Source organism: Aythya ferina, assembly GCF_964211825.1.
Source record: "Aythya ferina genome assembly, chromosome: 2".
Classification (NCBI taxonomy): domain Eukaryota; kingdom Metazoa; phylum Chordata; class Aves; order Anseriformes; family Anatidae; genus Aythya; species Aythya ferina.
Genome location: NC_140297.1, coordinates 3,414,984 through 3,432,894, shown reverse-complemented (window position 1 = coordinate 3,432,894; position 17,911 = coordinate 3,414,984). Strand labels below are relative to the sequence as shown.

Here is a 17,911-nt window from a genome sequence, read left to right as displayed (position 1 = left end):
GAAAAACTGCTCTCTCTAGCAGTAAACCCAAACCACTGTATCTGTACACAGTAGGCTGTGTATAGATAAAACCTGTGTCTGATATCCAGGATCGCATGTGATGTAAGCTATTTGGGACCATTATCATAACACAGAGTGTTGCTGCTTAGGAGGGGTTTGGCTAACATGCGCGATTTCATTTATTAAGGTGGGTATTTTGGTATTTTAATGTTTCAGTATTAGTCTTTAAGTTTTTATTCTTTTATTTTTTTTATTTTTTAAAGGTGAGTCTATATTTTTCTGCCTGCCTACCAAGTCTGTCAAACTGTACCATCTAGCTGCACAGGTGGGTGTTGTGACCTGTATCGCCTTCTCCTGACACCTGATAATATGATTAACATAACCAAAACCACTTTATTAGGCAAATGGCCATAATATGTAAGCATCCCGATCACCAATCAGTCCCCTTCTACCTCCCCCTTTTATAACTAGTTATAACTACCCTCTGGCCAGTCCTTATTCTACTAATTATCCCTAAAAGAACCCATCTGGCCCCGTAGCATCAGACAACAGGTGTCAGGCTGTGCTACCTCTAGAAGAGGATTTCAAATTCATCACCAAGGTTTCCCACGCATTGCTAACAGTTCTCAATACCTGCATTTACTCCGTACTACATATAACCAGAACTGAGCGGGAGCAGAGCAGAGATGCTGTCTGAATACACACCCTTGCAATCAGGCACTAAGCCAACCTCTCTCTTGCACAATTCTGAAGCAGCCACATTAACGAGAGCTAAAGTTAGTATGACGAGCGTTTAAATTATTTATAAAAAGGTCAGCAGAGTTCTATTTTTAGAAGCACATTCTCTACTCTGATCTGCATTGCAGGTCTCTTATGCAAAGTAATGAAACCAAAGGAAGCAGAGCACAGAGGAATGCGTTAAAACCCATCGTGAAGCAAGCAGGAAAAAGTTACTCTGGATGTCACTCCACCAAACTGTTTAAACCTGCTTTGGTTCAAGTGTGGTTTTTAATCTCAGTAACTTCATGGGACTGAAGCTTACATTAAAAGGTAATTACTTACATGTTTTGGAAAAGAGGAATGGGCTTGACTGTATGTTTCAAATCAGTCAAAATCTATTTTGCTGAACTGAGACTTTCAAACCTTAAAGGATCCTTACCCATCATAGCAGCAGAAATAATGGGAATGGTTATCCAGTTACGGGGGTAGAGCATGAAATCTGTGTGTGCCCATGTGCATATCTTTCCAATGCAACCACTATATCTCGGGTTTTGTTACCTCCTTACATTTCACTAATGAGGCTAATGAAAGCTCAGAGGAAAAGAAGCCTCCTCCTGATGTCACAAGAGTACACCTCTTGAACAGGATTCCAGCCACAGGCTGCATCCCGAAACAGTACCTTTTGCATCATCTTCAGTTCCTGCTTTGCTGACTGGACTTGGTTCCGATACTCCATCACTTTAAAGTTGGCCGTGGTTAATTTTTCTTGCAATGCTTTCACCTCTGCGCTCTCGGCCTTTGAAGAGAAGAATGGATGTGGTAAGAACAGAATCCTCAGTGAAAACTTAAAGTTATTAAGATGCACATATCCATCAGGATCACAGTACCTTTTTTTTCCAGGCCCATTCCCTAATTTGTGGGGTATAGAGGAGGTGAAAACAGAGCAATTTGGTCACAAAACTAGAGACAGGGAGACATCCAAGGAATGCACAATGGGAAAGAACCAAGTATCAATTATTACTTCTGATTTCCTCTCTGTGATTACAATTCATACCAAGTTTCCTTCTGTCTTCTTCAGAGTTGACTGCTTGATTCCTGCATCATCACCACCAAGGGAATGTATTTTTTCCACAGCTGTCTGTAGCTGGAAAAAAAAATGCACTGTTATAGAATGGATACAGTGAAGAACACACCTGCATGGAAGACTAATTAGAAAAAAAATACAGCAGTAATTTTAATGAACCTGAATGTTTATTTACTCTACGAAAAAAGAAAAAAAAAAAAGAAAAAAAAAAAAGAAAAAAAAAGGAGACTTCATTTCCCCTTATTTTTTATAAGGAATCAGGAAAAAAGCCTTTTTCTGAAATGCCTCCCAAAGAAGCCTGGGTTATTTCACTGTGAAATAACTTCAGGGAAAATGTCTCTGACTTGCTGCAATGGGATCAGTTATGGGTGTTTCTGGGGGATTTTCTCATCACAGGTTCATAAAATAAGAATGTATACATATAAACACAGATTCTATAAAGTACAGATCAGGATGTTGTCTCTGGATGCCAGTTTACTCACTTTTCAAGAATATCACAGGATATTTAATAAAAAGCACATAGCTCTATTCACCAGAGGAACTTAAAAGGAGAAATGACTACCTAACAACCTACAGCTGAGGTTCAGTAATGATGTTAAATCTCTTATTCTTCAGCTGGGATATCTCTGAAGTAGCATTTCTCAACAGGTGAAGAGTGTATCTGCTATTGCTTGCCACAGAATAGGAAGGCAGCCACATTGCCCCTACTTCTCTGGATCACGTTCTCTGTTGAGGTTGCTAAGACTTCTTGCTGGACAGAAGTGCAGCGAGGTTGGAGCTGGAAAGGCTGGGATGTGTTGCTTTAAAGCGATTGAGACTTCATTCTTTGAGGTGGGCAGGAAATCTTGGTTATTTGCCTGAATAAAAGAAGGCTCTAAGGAATAGCTTCTTCATTTCAGTCGTATCTGGAGAAACAGAGTGCAACTCAGGGCCATCTTACCTTTCTTTGCAATAAATCCATGTGCAGACCAACCACCGCTTCTATCCAGTTCAGAAATTTGTTTAGGCAATGGACCAAGAGTCAGGAATTTCAGCGAGTGGTGGCAGCTGCTGGGTCCCATTTCAGTGATGTTTTCTGCAAACACCCATTTGCAGTCTTTGTTCATGTTCTGCTCTTTGCTAAGCGATTGCTCAACGACCACACCCCGCATTTTGTTTGTGGGAACAGATTCGTGTTAAAACGCTTATGACTTCCATATTTTCCAGCTCTCATGCAAGCAAAGAGCTAACAATTATGTGAAATAACAGTGTTTTCCCCTGGTCAAAGTACATACTGCGACGCGTTTGCAAGGTGCCATCAATATGATTCATTTCCCTGAGTTTAAGCCATCTAGAAGCATATGGGATGAGATCCAACTCTCAAATTAACACTTTTCGTCTTCTCAGCGTGGGTGTCTCTATTCCTAATTAATGGAATCTCATCAATACAACCAGGGAAGTCTACTCTTCAGCTCACTCTACACTAGACCCCTACATCAGGTCAAGCAGATGTGCTGACTGTGGGTTCTTTTTTGCCCCCACACAGGTGTCTGGTCCTGTTGGAGGTGTCCAAGGGACGTGACAACAGCTGCAGCACCCGGAGTGACACCACTGTCATGTCCAACAGCCCTGTTTGGATGTCTGGGAGGTCAAGTGGCACCTCAAATGGTACTTTTATGCTTTGTGTGGGTAACTGAATTGTGCTTTTGTTGTCTTGTTCTATAATCAATGGAAAAAGATGAGTGGCTCTCATCAGCTTAGCATAAAAGTTACCGAAGAGATGTGAATCTCTGCAGGTTCCTCTGTGATAGCTCTCCTTACACCTCACTCAACATTTTTGATAGGTACCTCCCACTGTCAAGCACTGCTTTAATCCTACCCTTCCTTCACATCTTCATAGAGTTCTTCTGAACAAACCCATTCCAAAAACTCAGCCAACGATCATTAGTTTGGAAAAAAGCCATTCCAAAGGAGTCTGTGAGAAAATGGCCTCAAGTTGCACCAGGGGAGGTTCAGGTTGGAAATGAGGAGACATTTCTGCTCAGAAAGAGCAGTCAGGCATTGGGATGGGTTGCCCAGGGAGGTGGTGGCGTCCCCATCCCTGGGGGTGTTCAAGGAGAGGTTGGACGTGGTGCCTGGGGACATGGCTTAGTGGTGACATTGGTGGTAGGGGGATGGCTGGAGCAGATGATCTTGGAGGGCTTTTCCAACCCTAAGGGTTCTGAGATTCGACGAAAATACAGACCAGGGCATGGCTTCACTGGGGCCCACACTGTGGTTCATTTCTACCACAGATGAGACAGGTTGCTTCATTGGTCTTTGATTGTGATGGTGCTGGTGTCCAAGGAACAGATTAGTTCATACCTGAGGTGCCACTCTCTGCCCTGACCAGCACTGTTTCTTGAGGATTTCTGTTTACTTTGACTTTCTTTCCTGAAGCACCTGCAATTCCTTTCTTTTAGGTCAGTACCTGACAATATTTTACATTTCTGTGTCTTTACACTTCTGCAATAGAGGATTATAAATAAGATTTTTTTTTCTTGAAATTATGTGCATCTTGCTCCCCTACTTATTTAACTTCACAGGTCCTCAGCCACACCTGGTATTTCTTAGCCAGCCTGCCAGCTGTGTGACAAGGCCCTTCTGACCAGAACTCTCTGGATTTATGCAGTTCTCAAACCTGTCATCTGCCACTTCTTCATCCTCCAGGTAACTGGGATCCAATTCAGAGAGCTGAATGATTCATGAAAATAAGTGACTGTGAAAGATGGAGTCAAAATGCATTTGTCAGACAGAGCGATAAACATTACTGATACATTTAAATGATGCCTCCTGAGGAGGCGAAGTGAAGAAAAATGCATTGATAATGATCTAAAAAATTACAAATTCTGCAGAAGGAAGATCAGTAGTTGCCAATGAACAAAGCAAACACTGACATCGGGGCATCTAATTTTCATTTCAGCAGTCACCTGAGGGAAATTAGTCCTGTGAAAGGTCAGCCTGTATAAAAACATTGTAGTAAACCAGAAGAATACGGCTGGATGAGTGAAGATTTTCCATCTTAAGTGACGTAGTTCGTTACTGCCTCAGTTCACAAAGCACTTATGCTATTTGTGTTTCAAATACAAGTGAATTTCAGAGGTTGGACTCGATGATCTTGAGGTCTCTTCCAACCTAGAAATTCTGTGATTCTGTGTGATTCTGTGAATGTTTCTAACTGGCATTTCATACATCTTTGGCTTATTATTTTGGCGTAACCTACTGATAGCTTCTCCTAGCTCCTCCTTTCTGCAAAGGTGGAAACAGCTGAGGGCACACATCCCTCCCTCCTAGCATGGAAAGAAACGACAAGAACTCAAAGCAAGCATGAATGCAAGAGCAAATTCAAAATGGCAACGTTAATCAAACCCAGAGCTGCCACAGCTCCTCTGTCCCAAAAGCTGGATTTGTTTCTCTGAGAAAAAAAAAAAAAAAGAGAACAAGAAAAATGCCTCACTTCTCTCTCCAGCTCTTTGACTTTGTTACTCAGTTGCTTCACTTTGGCTTTTTCGCTCTCAGTCTCGGCAGTTATCTCACGATTCTTCTTGGCCAGTTCAACGATTTTAGCAGCAGCAACGTCCCCCGCTAAACCAGACGTCCCTGAAAAGCAGACATAAAAGCAAAGGACATCTCTCACAGGCAAGATTCAGAATAGACAATGCTTTTGTTCTCTGCCCGCCGCACAGTGTACTTTTATTGTCCGAGCCATCGCTCCCAGCGCTGTGCCAGGCACTTAAATGAGTAAGCGAGGGAAAAGAGGCGTCAGTGATCCAGCTGGGCTGCCTGGCACTTTGAGCCAGCGTCACACCGTGGCTAGCAAAGCCAAGTTTCACCCTGTAAGAACAGCCACACGTGAAAAGGCCACACCAGAGGTGCTAGCAACACACACAGAAAGGGGAGAGTGGTTTTCTGCTCACTGCTGTGAAGGACCATTAAGAACTGGCAGAACATTGTGGCATTTGTGGCCTGTTATGGAAAAAGACAACATTTTGTTTCATGCTGGTTGTTTACTCCTGGAGGAGTCGCCGAAACAGAGGTGCAAACATTTTCTAGACATCTGTCCTTAAAGGTCAGGAGCACTACTACAGTTGACTCCTGGGTAACAGCCAGGAAATTTCATTGTGCCTATTTATAAGTCCCTCCCGATAACGCAGGCAGCCTTACTGTATTACTGAGCTCTTCTAAACACACACTGCGCCCTCCTCCTCCTCCTCAGAGAGGGCTGGAGCAGTGTCACAGAGAAAGTAAGCCCCAGGAGTGCCCTCTGTATCACCTGGCTCTTGTTAACATCACACAGGTGAAGAAAAGTCCTTGCACAAGTGCAACATTGATATAATTGCATGCAGCATGCAAGAAAACCTCTAGCTCAGCAATAACTACCAGCCTGCAATAACAAGTCACGTTTGGCATATATAATGCTCGTTATTTTAAGAGTTTCCACTGATCTTCTTTATCTGATGTGCTCCCTCTCTCATCTAGAAGCTACTTCTTCCTTAGTTTTCCTAACAAATACCAGCTACTAAGGAGCACAGGACATACTAAACTAACCAAAAACCAGGCTTGTGCCTCCGTCTGATGGCATTGCACGTGTTTAATTAAAGCTCTTTCTTTCCCTGAGATGCGTGTGGGTCTCTTGCCCCAAAGTGGATAGGTGCAAAATGCCCCCAGCTGGCATCTCAGTCAGCCACGAAGCTGCAGCAGCATTTCTGCCTCCTGGTTTTGACCCAGCAATAGCCTGTCACCTCTCCTAAACACAAGCCAGAGGTAATTATGAAGAGTGGAGGTGTATGCATTATTTAGGTTTGCTTATTGCTGGTTTTCCGATGGTTTTCCCCTTCTCTGCTGGCCTGGTCATCGCTGCTGTCCTGAACAACAGTGGCACCCAGTGGAAGAGGTTCCAACTGCACAGCTCAGCCTTCAGAGGACACCCAAACCGTTTTCAAAGCTGGACTTTGCGTTCAGCCAGCATGCTGCGTGTGTCCTGTTCAGGCTCTTAAACAAAATAAGCCTGAATAAGGAATTTAACACTATGTAGCAGAGAAAAACTGTAACACTTTGGCATTAATATAAAGGCTGCTGGAGTCGTCATGTTTTGTGCTCATCAATGCAAGGTTGCAGAAGATCTGTGAGGAGCTGGGATTAATGCGTATCCCATAAGCACTACACTTCTTTAAAGGGATGTATCGTTATCAATAACAATATTCTGTGCCTCAGTTCTGACCTGGAAACCTCAGACATCTTTTGGTCCTTCCAGCAGCTCTTTTTCTAAGATGGGGAGCGGCAGCATTCATATTTTGCAGCTCATGAAACTGAAGGGGAGTAAGATGCAGACCTTAAGCATACATGCCAAGCCACTGCAAGGAACTCCTCATGGCCAACAAAGCCATGAAATTCTCCAGAGGGGAGAAATGTCAACGTTTAGGTAACTGCAAATGCCAAATAGTGTCAGCTTAGACTTTTGTAAGCTTAGGTAGCAACCCTAAGCGTTGACTATGTGAGTATATTCTCAGGTATCTACTTCTAAAACCCAGAGACAAGAGGCTTCAGTGCTATGGCAAATTACTGCCAAGCTCAACACCAAATCTCAGAGTTGTTTCTCAGTTAAAAGAGCTGACTTTGCTTCATCCTAGAAGCAGCTTATTAGAGAAGAATAAATGGAGGAAAGCACAATGTGAATGATATACTCCTTTTTAGCCCAAAGCAGGTGAAGAGATGTCATGTTACTATTTCACTGCCAGGAGGATTATTTGGCTCACAATGACTCTGTTATCCTGCCTCTATTGTCATCAGCATCAAGCAAACACTGGAACTAACACGGTGTGAACACAAAGCTCCTGCAGTTACCTGACAAAGCCAATCTGTCCTCCTGCATTTTTTTCTGGAGTTGCTTTATTTCAAACTCTTTGTCTTTCACCAGTTTGTACAGCCTGCAGTTCTCATCCCGGACCTCTCGAAGCTGATCCTGAAGTTGCTCGTTCTCAACTTCAAGCAACCTGGGGGGAAAATAAGTCGTAACGACAAAACGTCGCCATGATGTGCTTCAAAACAATGCTTCCAGAGATAAAATAATGCAATGACCGTGTGCTGGATGAGCTGAGCTCACCAGGAATGAGTTTACTGAATTAAGCAGAATATCCTGAACCTCAGGTCAGAAAATAACAGAAGCTGATCATCTGATATCTGATCTGTTCAGTTAGCTTGTGTCTTCTTCAAAAATTCTGCATTTCCCCATGTCTTCTGGGGCAAAACATCACAGAGTAGGTATCTTTTTAGGGCTCCTGAGGTTACAGAATAGTCTCAGCTCACTCATTCTGACTTATCTGGTTCATCAGAGGAAAGCAGGAAGGCTTGCGATTCAGCATCTGTGACATTCAGCCTTTACTTCCTCTGCTTACCAAAGCCACCAGAATCCAACAGAGCATAAATTACAAGAGCTGCCGCAGAGGTTCTTTCTTTAAAAACGAACGCTTCAGAGCAACTCACCAGAGGCCCATTTTCTGTGTCCTCATCCGATTTCTTCTGGTACCCCACCAGGACGGACTAGCATCGGTTTGTATTGTTAATGTCACTTTTTGGAATTCATTTGAGAACAAAGAATATCAAAAAGCCCTCTGAATGGGAGGAAATGGCCTCGCTTCTCCAATTCTTTGGTACATTTAGTAACATTTATGGGTTTCATCTCTCTCAGGCATACAGAGGATGAACAGCTTTAATCTCTTTGCTGCCCTTCCACGATGTTTCCTCCAACAGTAAAATCTAGAAATCAGGGCCATGGGGGCTCAATCAAACTGTGGACACACAGGCACCTACCCGAGACGCCCCAGATTTATCCGAGCCCCCTGTGCGAGGCAGCAGAAACGTTGCAGGGTCCTTGTCTGAGTCATGGGGACGCTCCTGATGTACCCTCAGGCACCCCAGATATCAGCAGGCACTGATGGCAGGCAGCTGAATTGAGCCTTAGGTTGCCACTGCCTGCCGTGTGACCTTGGGTAGCTACATTGTGGTGATTAAATCAGAGCCCCACACCTTTACCCTACACACCGAGTGCTCCAGACTGCAGCTGAAGCAGGAAGTAGGCAGCCTGAGTGATCGTAGAGGGTTGGATGTAGGCCAGTTGTTCCAGTACATGGCTGTGGATATAAGCGTAACGAGAGGGATAAAAGCATTTAGGACAAGAGGGAATGGCCTCAAATTGCACCAGGGGAGGTTCAGGTTGGAAATGAGGAGACATTTCTGCTCAGAAAGAGCAGTCAGGCATTGGGACAGGTTGCCCAGGGAGGTGGTGGTGTCCCCGTCCCTGGGGGTGTTCAAGGAGAGGTTGGACGTGGTGCTTGGGGACATGGCTTAATGGTGGCATTGGTGGTAGGGGATGTTGGACCTGGTGAGGTTGGACCTTGGAGGGCTTTTCCAACCCTAATGATCCTGTGATTCTATATCCACAGCTGGCTGTCAGCTTTCCCAATAGCCACCTGCATATTTTCTCTTCAAGTTTTAGCAAGCCTGTTGCTCAAACCGGGCTTTAGCTGTTAAACACACGCTCCGTGTGTGCATGTCAGAATAAATGACCCCTGAAAGCACTGTCATAAACAGCAGAGTCAATTTATAAGATGATTCACGATCCGTAATTAAGCAGCGCACGTCTGTTCCAAAGCTGCAAATCAAAGGGAGATCAAAGGCAGCTGTTTACAGAGGAGAAGAAAGAAAGCAGCAATCTAGGCAGAGAAAAGACAAAACTAAGTTATTCCCACGTGTACCACTCACAGAAGGGAACAACAAAACGAGGCAGATTTAATGAGGGATACACAGAAACATTTTCAACCTTTATGGTACTAGCATGAAAAAACTGTTCTAAGCTCCCAGCACACCTGGTAAGCGACGGCAGCCAGCTCTGAGGCTGACAAATGGTGATAAATGAAGCGGTACGGATGGAAATCCCAACTGCAAAGAGCTGGAGTCTCCTCTGAGAGACTTCTACGCCTTACAAAGGAGGTTCTACCCAAGTGGTTCGGCAAGGAAAGTCAGCCTAAAGCAGCAGGCCACAGAAAGCCAACCCGATTTACTGCAGCTCAAGGAAAGAGAGCTGGGGAAGCTTGTGAGCGAAGGCTGTGGCTGAAATTCAATGTTTTTCCCAATTCTGTCTGGGATTCTCCACGTGATGGGGAAAATCACTTAATCTGAAATGCACCAAACAGACCACGGAGGATAAAGCCACACAGACACAAAAACAAAAGCAGAAAGACAGACTGGATTGCCAGCTAAGCACCCGCCTGAAAAAAATTTGGATGCAGGAACAGAAAGCTGCAAAAATGAGCTCCGGAGATGTTAGAAGTCCCTAACATCTTATCTTGGCCGTACTGCAAAGCAGCATCTGTGCATCCTGGCAAATCCCCTCCAGAAGCAAGTCCTGATTGGATTTGCCACACTCAGAACCACTCTTCTGTCACATGTAGATGTACATGAACAAAGGACAACGCAAATAAACCTGCAGTGTGCTACACCTGCTACGTCAAACGGGGCTTTTAAGTCCGTGCTGCTGAAAGCAGAGCTAAGCAAAAGCTCCTGAACTACTCAGACCTCGGTTTCTGAACTGTAGGTGGCAGAGGAGCAGCCCCAGAGTTGCTGGGACTCTCTTGTACTCCATACCTCCTGCACCAGGATATTAAGGGAGATTCTAAGCCTCCCCTTAAAATAAATCCAGACCTGAAATGTGGGAATGAGTCTCCCTCTGCATTTAAAAAGAAAAATGATTCAAATCTCCTCAGTAATCTGTGCATACTCTCAGAGAAAATGTTGAAGGGATGATGACAGCTGGCAGAGGTCAGACCAGAAGCTTACACTGCTCAATCAGGCAGCCACGGAGAGGGAGTTGTGTGTGAAGAAGGGAAAGGATGGTGCAAGGAGGAGAGCACCAGGTTATTTCTGGAAGCTCAGCTCCCTGTTTTGCACAAACACCACATTCCCAGAAGCACCTGAAAGTTTCAGTGGCTCACTCCCGGGCTCCCTGCTGCAGCTTCTGTACTCAGGCATTCGAGGAAGCAATCTTTAGAAACAAGCTGAGCAGGGAGCTGCCCAGAGTAACACAGAAGGAAGATCAGCATTTAGGGCCCAATAAACCTGGCTTAGTGGCCTGATAAACCTTGGCAGAGGTGCCCTTCCCCGTATGGATTCTGGGAGGGAAAACTGTCTCAAAGGTATACAGCTACCTGCATGTACCACAGCACGTCACCCTGTCGTGACGCCAATAAAACAGCTTGTGGGGTAAAAGCTGTAACCTGGATCACTGAAAGGACTTGAGATAAAACTACCCTTGCCCAGAAAGGGAATGCAATTTCCAGCACAGCCCTGAAAACAGCTGGGTCAGCACAGTCGCAAGTAGAGAGCAGAAGCAGGAATTGCTCAGGCTGCCTTCGCCACTACCGGGGAGCAAATCCCAGAGTAGCCAACACTGTGCTAACTGCAGACATCTCTGGGATGTGCCCAGTTCCAGACCTGTCCCAGTCTGTGAAAATAAATTAATTAGGTCAGAAGGAGACACTGACTACATCCTAGGAGGAGGATGAATGATCTGAGCTGGGGCTCCAAATCTGGTCCAGTAAATTGATTTCTGCACTCGGCTCCGAAAGCAAGATTCAGGAAGAATCACAGCAGAATGCCCGGTGTCCAGACAATCCAGATACTCAACCATGGGTGAGATAAGGCCCAAACCCTTGCCACCAGGAAGATTTACAACCCTGACTTGTGCATCCTTGTCATGTATCTTACCTGTGAGGCAACCCTACCTATGAGACTCTCCTGTATCTATATTTCATCTCCCGTGGTTGTCTTTTGACTTACTAAATCATGGCACGCTGCACAAGTACATGAGGAACACTGTTCTGGGCTGCAGGCCTTTGGCTTGTACCCATTAGCTGCATGACGCTTTGCGCATCCTGGTTTTTGGAAATTACTGGTGTAGGAAACCTCTTTACAAGGTTAGGCAGGAGCTAACCAGTAGCTCAAAGGGCGCTGGTGATCGTGGAGCAACTGGAGGTGGGCAGATGGCACTTAGCACATCGCCTTAACCCCTCCATCCTTCCTTCAGCTCTTCGTTTGTGAAACTCTGATAACAAAGAGCACAGAGCAGTGCTCTGAGGCTAAACATATTAGAGTGAGGCTGCTGAAAGCCTAACACATGAAGATAAAGTGCTCTGTCTCTGTGAGTTTCATAAGATCATATGCCAAACATAGTTCTGTAACCTCCTGAGGGAACAGTGCTGCTACACCTTTACCTTTTGCTGTCATCTTCAGTTACAGGTTGCTCTGTTTCAAACAGGTTTAGATCATTCGGGATGCCGAAAGTCTCCTTTGCATCGCCATTGTTAACCTTCTGACTGCTCTGCTTGTCCTTTTTCCTCTCCATTAGATTCTGCAGCTTCCTTTGCTGTTGTTCCTGAAGAGCCTTAAACTGGCTTTTAAAATGCTCCTGTGCTTTTAGGTCTGACTCCATGGTTTACTAAAAGCGTCGCAGGAAGAAAACGAAGAGCAACAGAGAGCAGAGATCAACAGCACATTCAAAACATCCTCTTCTAACAGCTGCTTTGTAGTTTTTCCACCCCGACCTTTGCAGTCTCCCTGCCACCTCCTCCTCTTCCTCCTCAGCCTCACCGCCCCGCTTTAAGTGCCCTTTTTGCCATAAGCGGCTTTCAAACAGAAAAGCCTTCAGGTCTTTTTCACTCTAGTGTTCAAAAAGCAATGCCTTAAAATGCTTTTAAACATATCTGTTTAAAATAAACATTTTTAGAGAAGCGCAGGTTGGAGGAAAACCCAAACAAACGGGGCAACCGCACCATGCAACTTTTGTTTTTTATGACTAAAAAGGACGCAGGTTGGTTGCGACCCAGGCCTATGCAGCTTTGCTCCCCAGGTTTCAAAAAAAAGACCCAAATCCCCTAATTTTTGGGGCTAAGCTGGGACCGCCAATGAAAGATCTCTAGCTCCCCTAAACACCAGCAGTGTGGCTTACAACTTTCCCCTCAACTTCCGAGCAGCGAGTGCCACCCAGTGTGACCCAGCCGGGCACGGAGCAGGTCCCGAGGGCCCCACCGCAGCTCAGCCCCCCCTCAGAGGGGGGGTCCCGGCCTGGCTGCCACCAGGCCGCGCTGCCTCCCTCAGCCCCAAAACTTCATCCCTCGTCTCCCTCCCTCCCAAACCTCTCCCGTCCGCCTCTCCCACACCCCCTGGGACCACCTACGCCGCCCCCCGCACCCCCCAGGCCGGCGGCGGAGCCCCTTGAAGCAAGACCCGGGCCCAGGCTTCAGGCTCCCGGCTAGGCCGCGGCCTCACCCGGTTGCCATAGCAACGGGCGGGGCGGGCCCGAGCCGCGCATGCGCCCTGAGCCCGCCGCCGATCCCCCCTCAGCGCGGCCGCCATCTTAGCGCCCTTGCCCCCTGTCCCTCAGGGCTATAGGGCGGCCGCAAATAAGGGCAGCTCCGCCCGCCCCTTCTCTCTCCGCCCTTCTGAGGGAGGCTTGGGGTCCTCCATGGCAGCCCTGTGCCCTCTCAGGGCTTTTTTAAATCTCTGTGTACCCCCCTCACGCAGTCCCCAACCCCCCCCGAGGCTTTGCACCCAGGGGGAGCCCCGCAATAAATCCACAGTGAAACCTCCACCAGCTCCTCGTCTCCACTGCTCACGCCTGTTTATTCATATCACACCTTATTCATATCGTATTTTACTCATATCACACACTGCTCTCAACAAATCACACTGGTGCAGGGCGTTTCTTGCTTTATTAGACCTCCTGTTGTCACACTGCCACCATGGAATGTAAGCTAGTTGGAGAAAATCTTGCCTTTTTTTTTTTTTTTTTTTTTTTTTTTTTTTTTTTACAAATTATCTTCATCATGTTTTTGTGACTGCTGTTAAGAGATTTAAGGGGTTCCTGTGTAAAATAACACTGGCGCTCTGTGGAGAAAGGTTTTACACCTCACAAAGTATGAGGGGGGCTTTTCGGATTCAAACATTTTAAGACTTCTGCAGTACCGTTCCCACAGAAGTCAGATCATACATTTTAAAAGCATTAGAACACCAAATCAAAGTGCATTTTAAATGTTACATTTAAATGTTACCCAGAAGAACACTGTAAATACAGTTACAAAATACAGTAATCTTAAGCATCTGAAAACCTATAGTAAAAATAGGGAGCCGGTGTCTTCATTAACAATTAATAAATATAACATTTAAATAGCTGAAACACACCACATACTTATCTTATGCCTTAAATAAAAAAATAAAATAGATGTCTATAGATATCTTGGTATTTCAGAAGTCAGTGCTGCTGGAAGCTTCTAAATTACACAGCTGGAGGCTGACAAATATACAGGATAGGAAGTGCCAGCAGAACATTCACAGCATTCATGATGCTCTCTTACAGATGTGGCCTCTACCTAACAGAAGCTAGGTCAAACTTTGTCACTTTGGGCAACGGCAGCAAGGGAAGTCACCAACGGCAGGACTGAGCTTATGCTCAAGGGGAAGATAGAGTGATTGTACTCTACTATAGCCCCTAAAACTGGGATAGAGTAGGGTAAATCAAAAAAGAACCAGACCCTGATACCCATTTTACCCACTATGCAATCATTTAGACTGCCAGCCTCGAGACAGCGTACCATACACAAAATAAAGGGCAATTCTCTCAAGCCACGTATTTTTTTCCCCTTAAGAACCCCTCAATATGAAGTTTCTAGCTGCAGTACACAGGCCACCACCAGCACAGACGTTCAGGTTCTTCCATTATTCCTTGGGCTTTATCACGTACTCCCGTACCATTGAATACAGCACACCTGCATGATAAAAGAAAAAGATAGTATTAGAAAGCTGGGTTAAATATGAAACAAAGCTTTCAAAACCTGAACACTGAAGTTATGAGCAACCAAAGTGATGTTTCCCTTACTCTGTTTCATTTTCTTTTTAAACAGCCAAGATAAACACCACAGAATTCTTTACACACAGGAACTTTTCCTAGTTTAGTGGTATGAGGATCCCCAGTCAACGCTAGTTCCCTTTGCGGCTAAAGTCAAGCTTTGCTCTCAGACCTTCTGGGAATGCAGTAGGGGCAAACAGTGCTTCATGGGCTATAAATTCACACACATACACAGACAAAATACTAAAATAAGACTCAGGAAGTTGACTTTCCAGTGCATTAAGTTCAGAAACAGCAACATATTTACAAGGGAAACTATTAACAGCAGGTGGCCTTTTTTCTTATTGCTTCTCATTTCAATACCTTTAGGACCTCACATATTTTCCAACTCTGAAAGTGGTCAGAACTTCTACTCCCAATATTGGTTCAATATTGAATATCTGCACTTAAGCATTACGTGAACTCTAGGAAGAGTGAGCAACCAGGCATAAATATTTACATGTAGTAGCCTGAATGTTTTCACCCCGAGGGTTTTTAACACATGCTGATGTTACCCACCAGCAGAAGAGGTGTGAGAGGGTCTCCATGACCCAGAGGGCCCACCACAAGAACCTCCCGCTCGGTACCTACCACACGTTATTGCTCCCACCACGAAGCCCTGGGCTGCCACGCGCATGTGGATCAGGTGAAGCGACATTTTCATGTTCCCTCGGTGCTTCAGTTTGTACAGCCCATAGCCCACCACCGCCACGAAGCCAGCCATCCCTGCAAAGAAAGGAAGGCATTTATATGATTAAAAACCACCTCTAACACCTTGGTGGTGTTGTTCTATCTAAACCAGAAATCCTGGGACTAAGCCTGGTTTTCTCCAACATTATTTTTGCGTTTTCTTCCTTGTTTTCACCTGAGTGCCATCTCCTTTAACACACAGCAGGCAGAACAATGATTTCCACAGGTGTTAAAGCGCAACAGCAGCAGCTCACGGTGCGTCCCTCAGGGTGTCACGGAGTTTCCTTGCTATTTTTTCAGAGGACACAAGCGCCGCTCGCTTTCTTAGAAGGAACCTCACACCAAGAACACGGCTGGGCTGCGGGCAGGACACTCAGTGCTGCCGGTGCACGGGTGCATCCCGACATACCATCGCCCGCTGTGGATGTTATTTTGGGTCGTCGCATTTGGCGTGCTTTCCCCGGGGACAAGTTACAAGTCATTTCTCCCACCCCACGGGTCTGAGGTTCAGCAAACACCATTCATTTTAGCACTTGGACGGACCAAACGCAGCCCAGGCGGTGCCAGATCCCACCGCGGGCACCGATGCTCTCACAAAATACCCCAAGCCCAGTCCCTTTTATTCCACATTTAGGATTATTTACATAGCCCAAAGGTGGCTGCCAAGTTTTAAGGGCTGGGTATATTTTACTGCCCAGAAGCCAGACAGCTTGGCTGCCCGAACAGGAGCGTGCCCAGCTCTAGCTGAGAACCAAACACCCTTCCCCTGTGCGTAATTCACACGACAGCTTCATTAAACACAAATTAAGAGTTCCAGGGCCTTCAAGCTAGCTCTTAACTCAGGCTGAAGGTAAACTGCCGCTAATCTGCCTGCGAGAAGCCGGACTTACTGAGTCCATCGTGAGCTGGAGCACAAAGTCCTGTGACCACGAACCAGCAGCTATCTGCTGGCAAGGCACGGCTCACCCCGGCTGACCCATCCGCCCTCCATGTAAGGCGGCTGGAAATCAAACCCCGTCCCCTGTTAGAGGCAGTTCCTGAGCAGAGGAAAGTTCCCAGGGCACAAAACCCTCTCCTCGAGGCTTTTTCGGGTCTCGGCAGATTTTAACAGCATCCTTAAAACAGGGAACTGCTAAACCTCGTGGGAAAATGCATTTAGACTATTGGACTAGGGGATGGGCACAAAGAGAGGTGAAACCTTCAGGAGGTGGGATGGATTTGGGATACTTTTGGTTGGGCTTTCGTTTGCTCTAAAATCACTGTGTAGTGACCACGGAGCTCCCAGTCCCTCCAAAACAAGCCACCATCCTCACCACCACCCAGGATCACCCAAACTTGTTTTTTTTTTTTAACCTCACTTAACTTTTTTTTTTTTTTTTTTTTTTTTATAGGTTCTGGGTGCTGTGTTTAAGCCGAGCGGCCTCATCGATTTCCCCCTCTCCCTGACAGCAACCACCACCCCAGGTCCAAGCTGCTCCCACATCCCAGCCCGGCATGAGGAAGTCATTTCACAGCAATTTCCTCTTCACAGCGGGTGACCGTGTTTGCCGTATCGATCCCTCGCGGAGGAGATTGCCCACAGATCCCCATTTTTCCCCGCTTCGTCTCACCGATGGGCACGAACGGCGTCTCCTTGAATTTCCGCAGCAGCTTCGAGGTCTGGCTGCTCTCTGCCTCGTACTCGGTGAAGACGGATTCCTGACCGGACGACATGGTGCCGGCAAGGACACGGAGCCTCCCTGGAGATTTTGGAGATGAGAAGCACAGAGAAATTTTTTTTATTTTTTACTTTTTTTTTTTGGAAAAAAATAAAAAAAAATGGTTATTCCACGCGGGCCGCAGAGCTGAAAAAAAAATAATCACAACGCAGCTTATTTAATTCGCGTGAAATTTCAAGAAATGAGACCTTTATGCACTAGAACAGGAAATAACCAACAGCAACACGTTCCCACCACCCCCAAAAACTCCCTTTTTCCCCGCAATCCCGACCCCAAGCCCAGCCCCCCGCCGCCCCCGCGCTCACCGCCCCCGCCGGGTCTCGAACCCGCGACCCCTAGGCCCGCAGCTGCTCCACGCCCGACCGCCGGCACCGGCCGGCACAACGCCCCGCCCCCCCCTTCTTATTGGCCACCCGCGCCCCGCCCGCCCCGCTCCCATTGGTCCGTCAGGCGCCGGCCCGGCGGAGAACTACAACTCCCAGCGCCCCGCGCGGCGCCCCGCTTGCCGCCGGCCAATCCGAACCGCGGAGGGACCTCCTCCCGGCGCCATTGCGCAGCCGCCCCGCCTTCCAAGTCCTTATACGGGCAAAGAGGCGGGGCAGGGCGTGACGTCACGCGGGGTGGTGCGGAGGCGCGGGGGCTCCCCGGGCGCGCCAAAAGCTGGCCATGTGCCTGCCCCACGCTGCGTGCGCTCCTCCCCTGCTATTTTTTATTGCTATTTTTCCTAATTTTTCTTATTTTTTC

At 46.6% G+C, this 17,911-nt stretch overlaps 2 protein-coding genes across 4 annotated transcripts in view; both read right to left on the bottom strand.

The window, feature by feature from the left end:
• Nucleotides 1–13,177, bottom strand: part of CCDC13 (coiled-coil domain containing 13) — a 30,478-nt gene extending 17,301 nt beyond the window's left edge. The window contains exons 1-6 of one of the 3 annotated variants that reach the window (XM_084509873.1): nt 13,049–13,177; nt 12,091–12,314; nt 7,667–7,815; nt 5,280–5,422; nt 1,775–1,864; nt 1,400–1,516 (exon numbers count right to left, since the gene is read on the bottom strand). In XM_084509873.1, coding sequence (XP_084365999.1) covers nt 1,400–1,516; nt 1,775–1,864; nt 5,280–5,422; nt 7,667–7,815; nt 12,091–12,308 — 717 coding nt within the window. In that variant the 5' untranslated portion in view covers nt 12,309–12,314; nt 13,049–13,177. The remainder of the gene's footprint in view (nt 1–1,399; nt 1,517–1,774; nt 1,865–5,279; nt 5,423–7,666; nt 7,816–12,090; nt 12,315–13,048) is intronic. The other 2 variants (XM_084509875.1, XM_084509874.1) reach the window with 2 other exon arrangements.
• A 391-nt stretch (nt 13,178–13,568) lies between these two features.
• HIGD1A (HIG1 hypoxia inducible domain family member 1A) lies at nt 13,569–17,544 on the bottom strand. Its single transcript, XM_084509878.1, has 4 exons — nt 17,473–17,544; nt 17,060–17,188; nt 15,351–15,485; nt 13,569–14,640 (listed from the first exon to the last, which is right to left on the bottom strand). Exons 2-4 carry the CDS (start codon nt 17,160–17,162, stop codon nt 14,591–14,593), a joined length of 288 nt encoding a protein of 95 aa, XP_084366004.1. The 5' UTR covers nt 17,163–17,188; nt 17,473–17,544; the 3' UTR covers nt 13,569–14,590.
• Nucleotides 17,545–17,911: the final 367 nt, after the last annotated feature.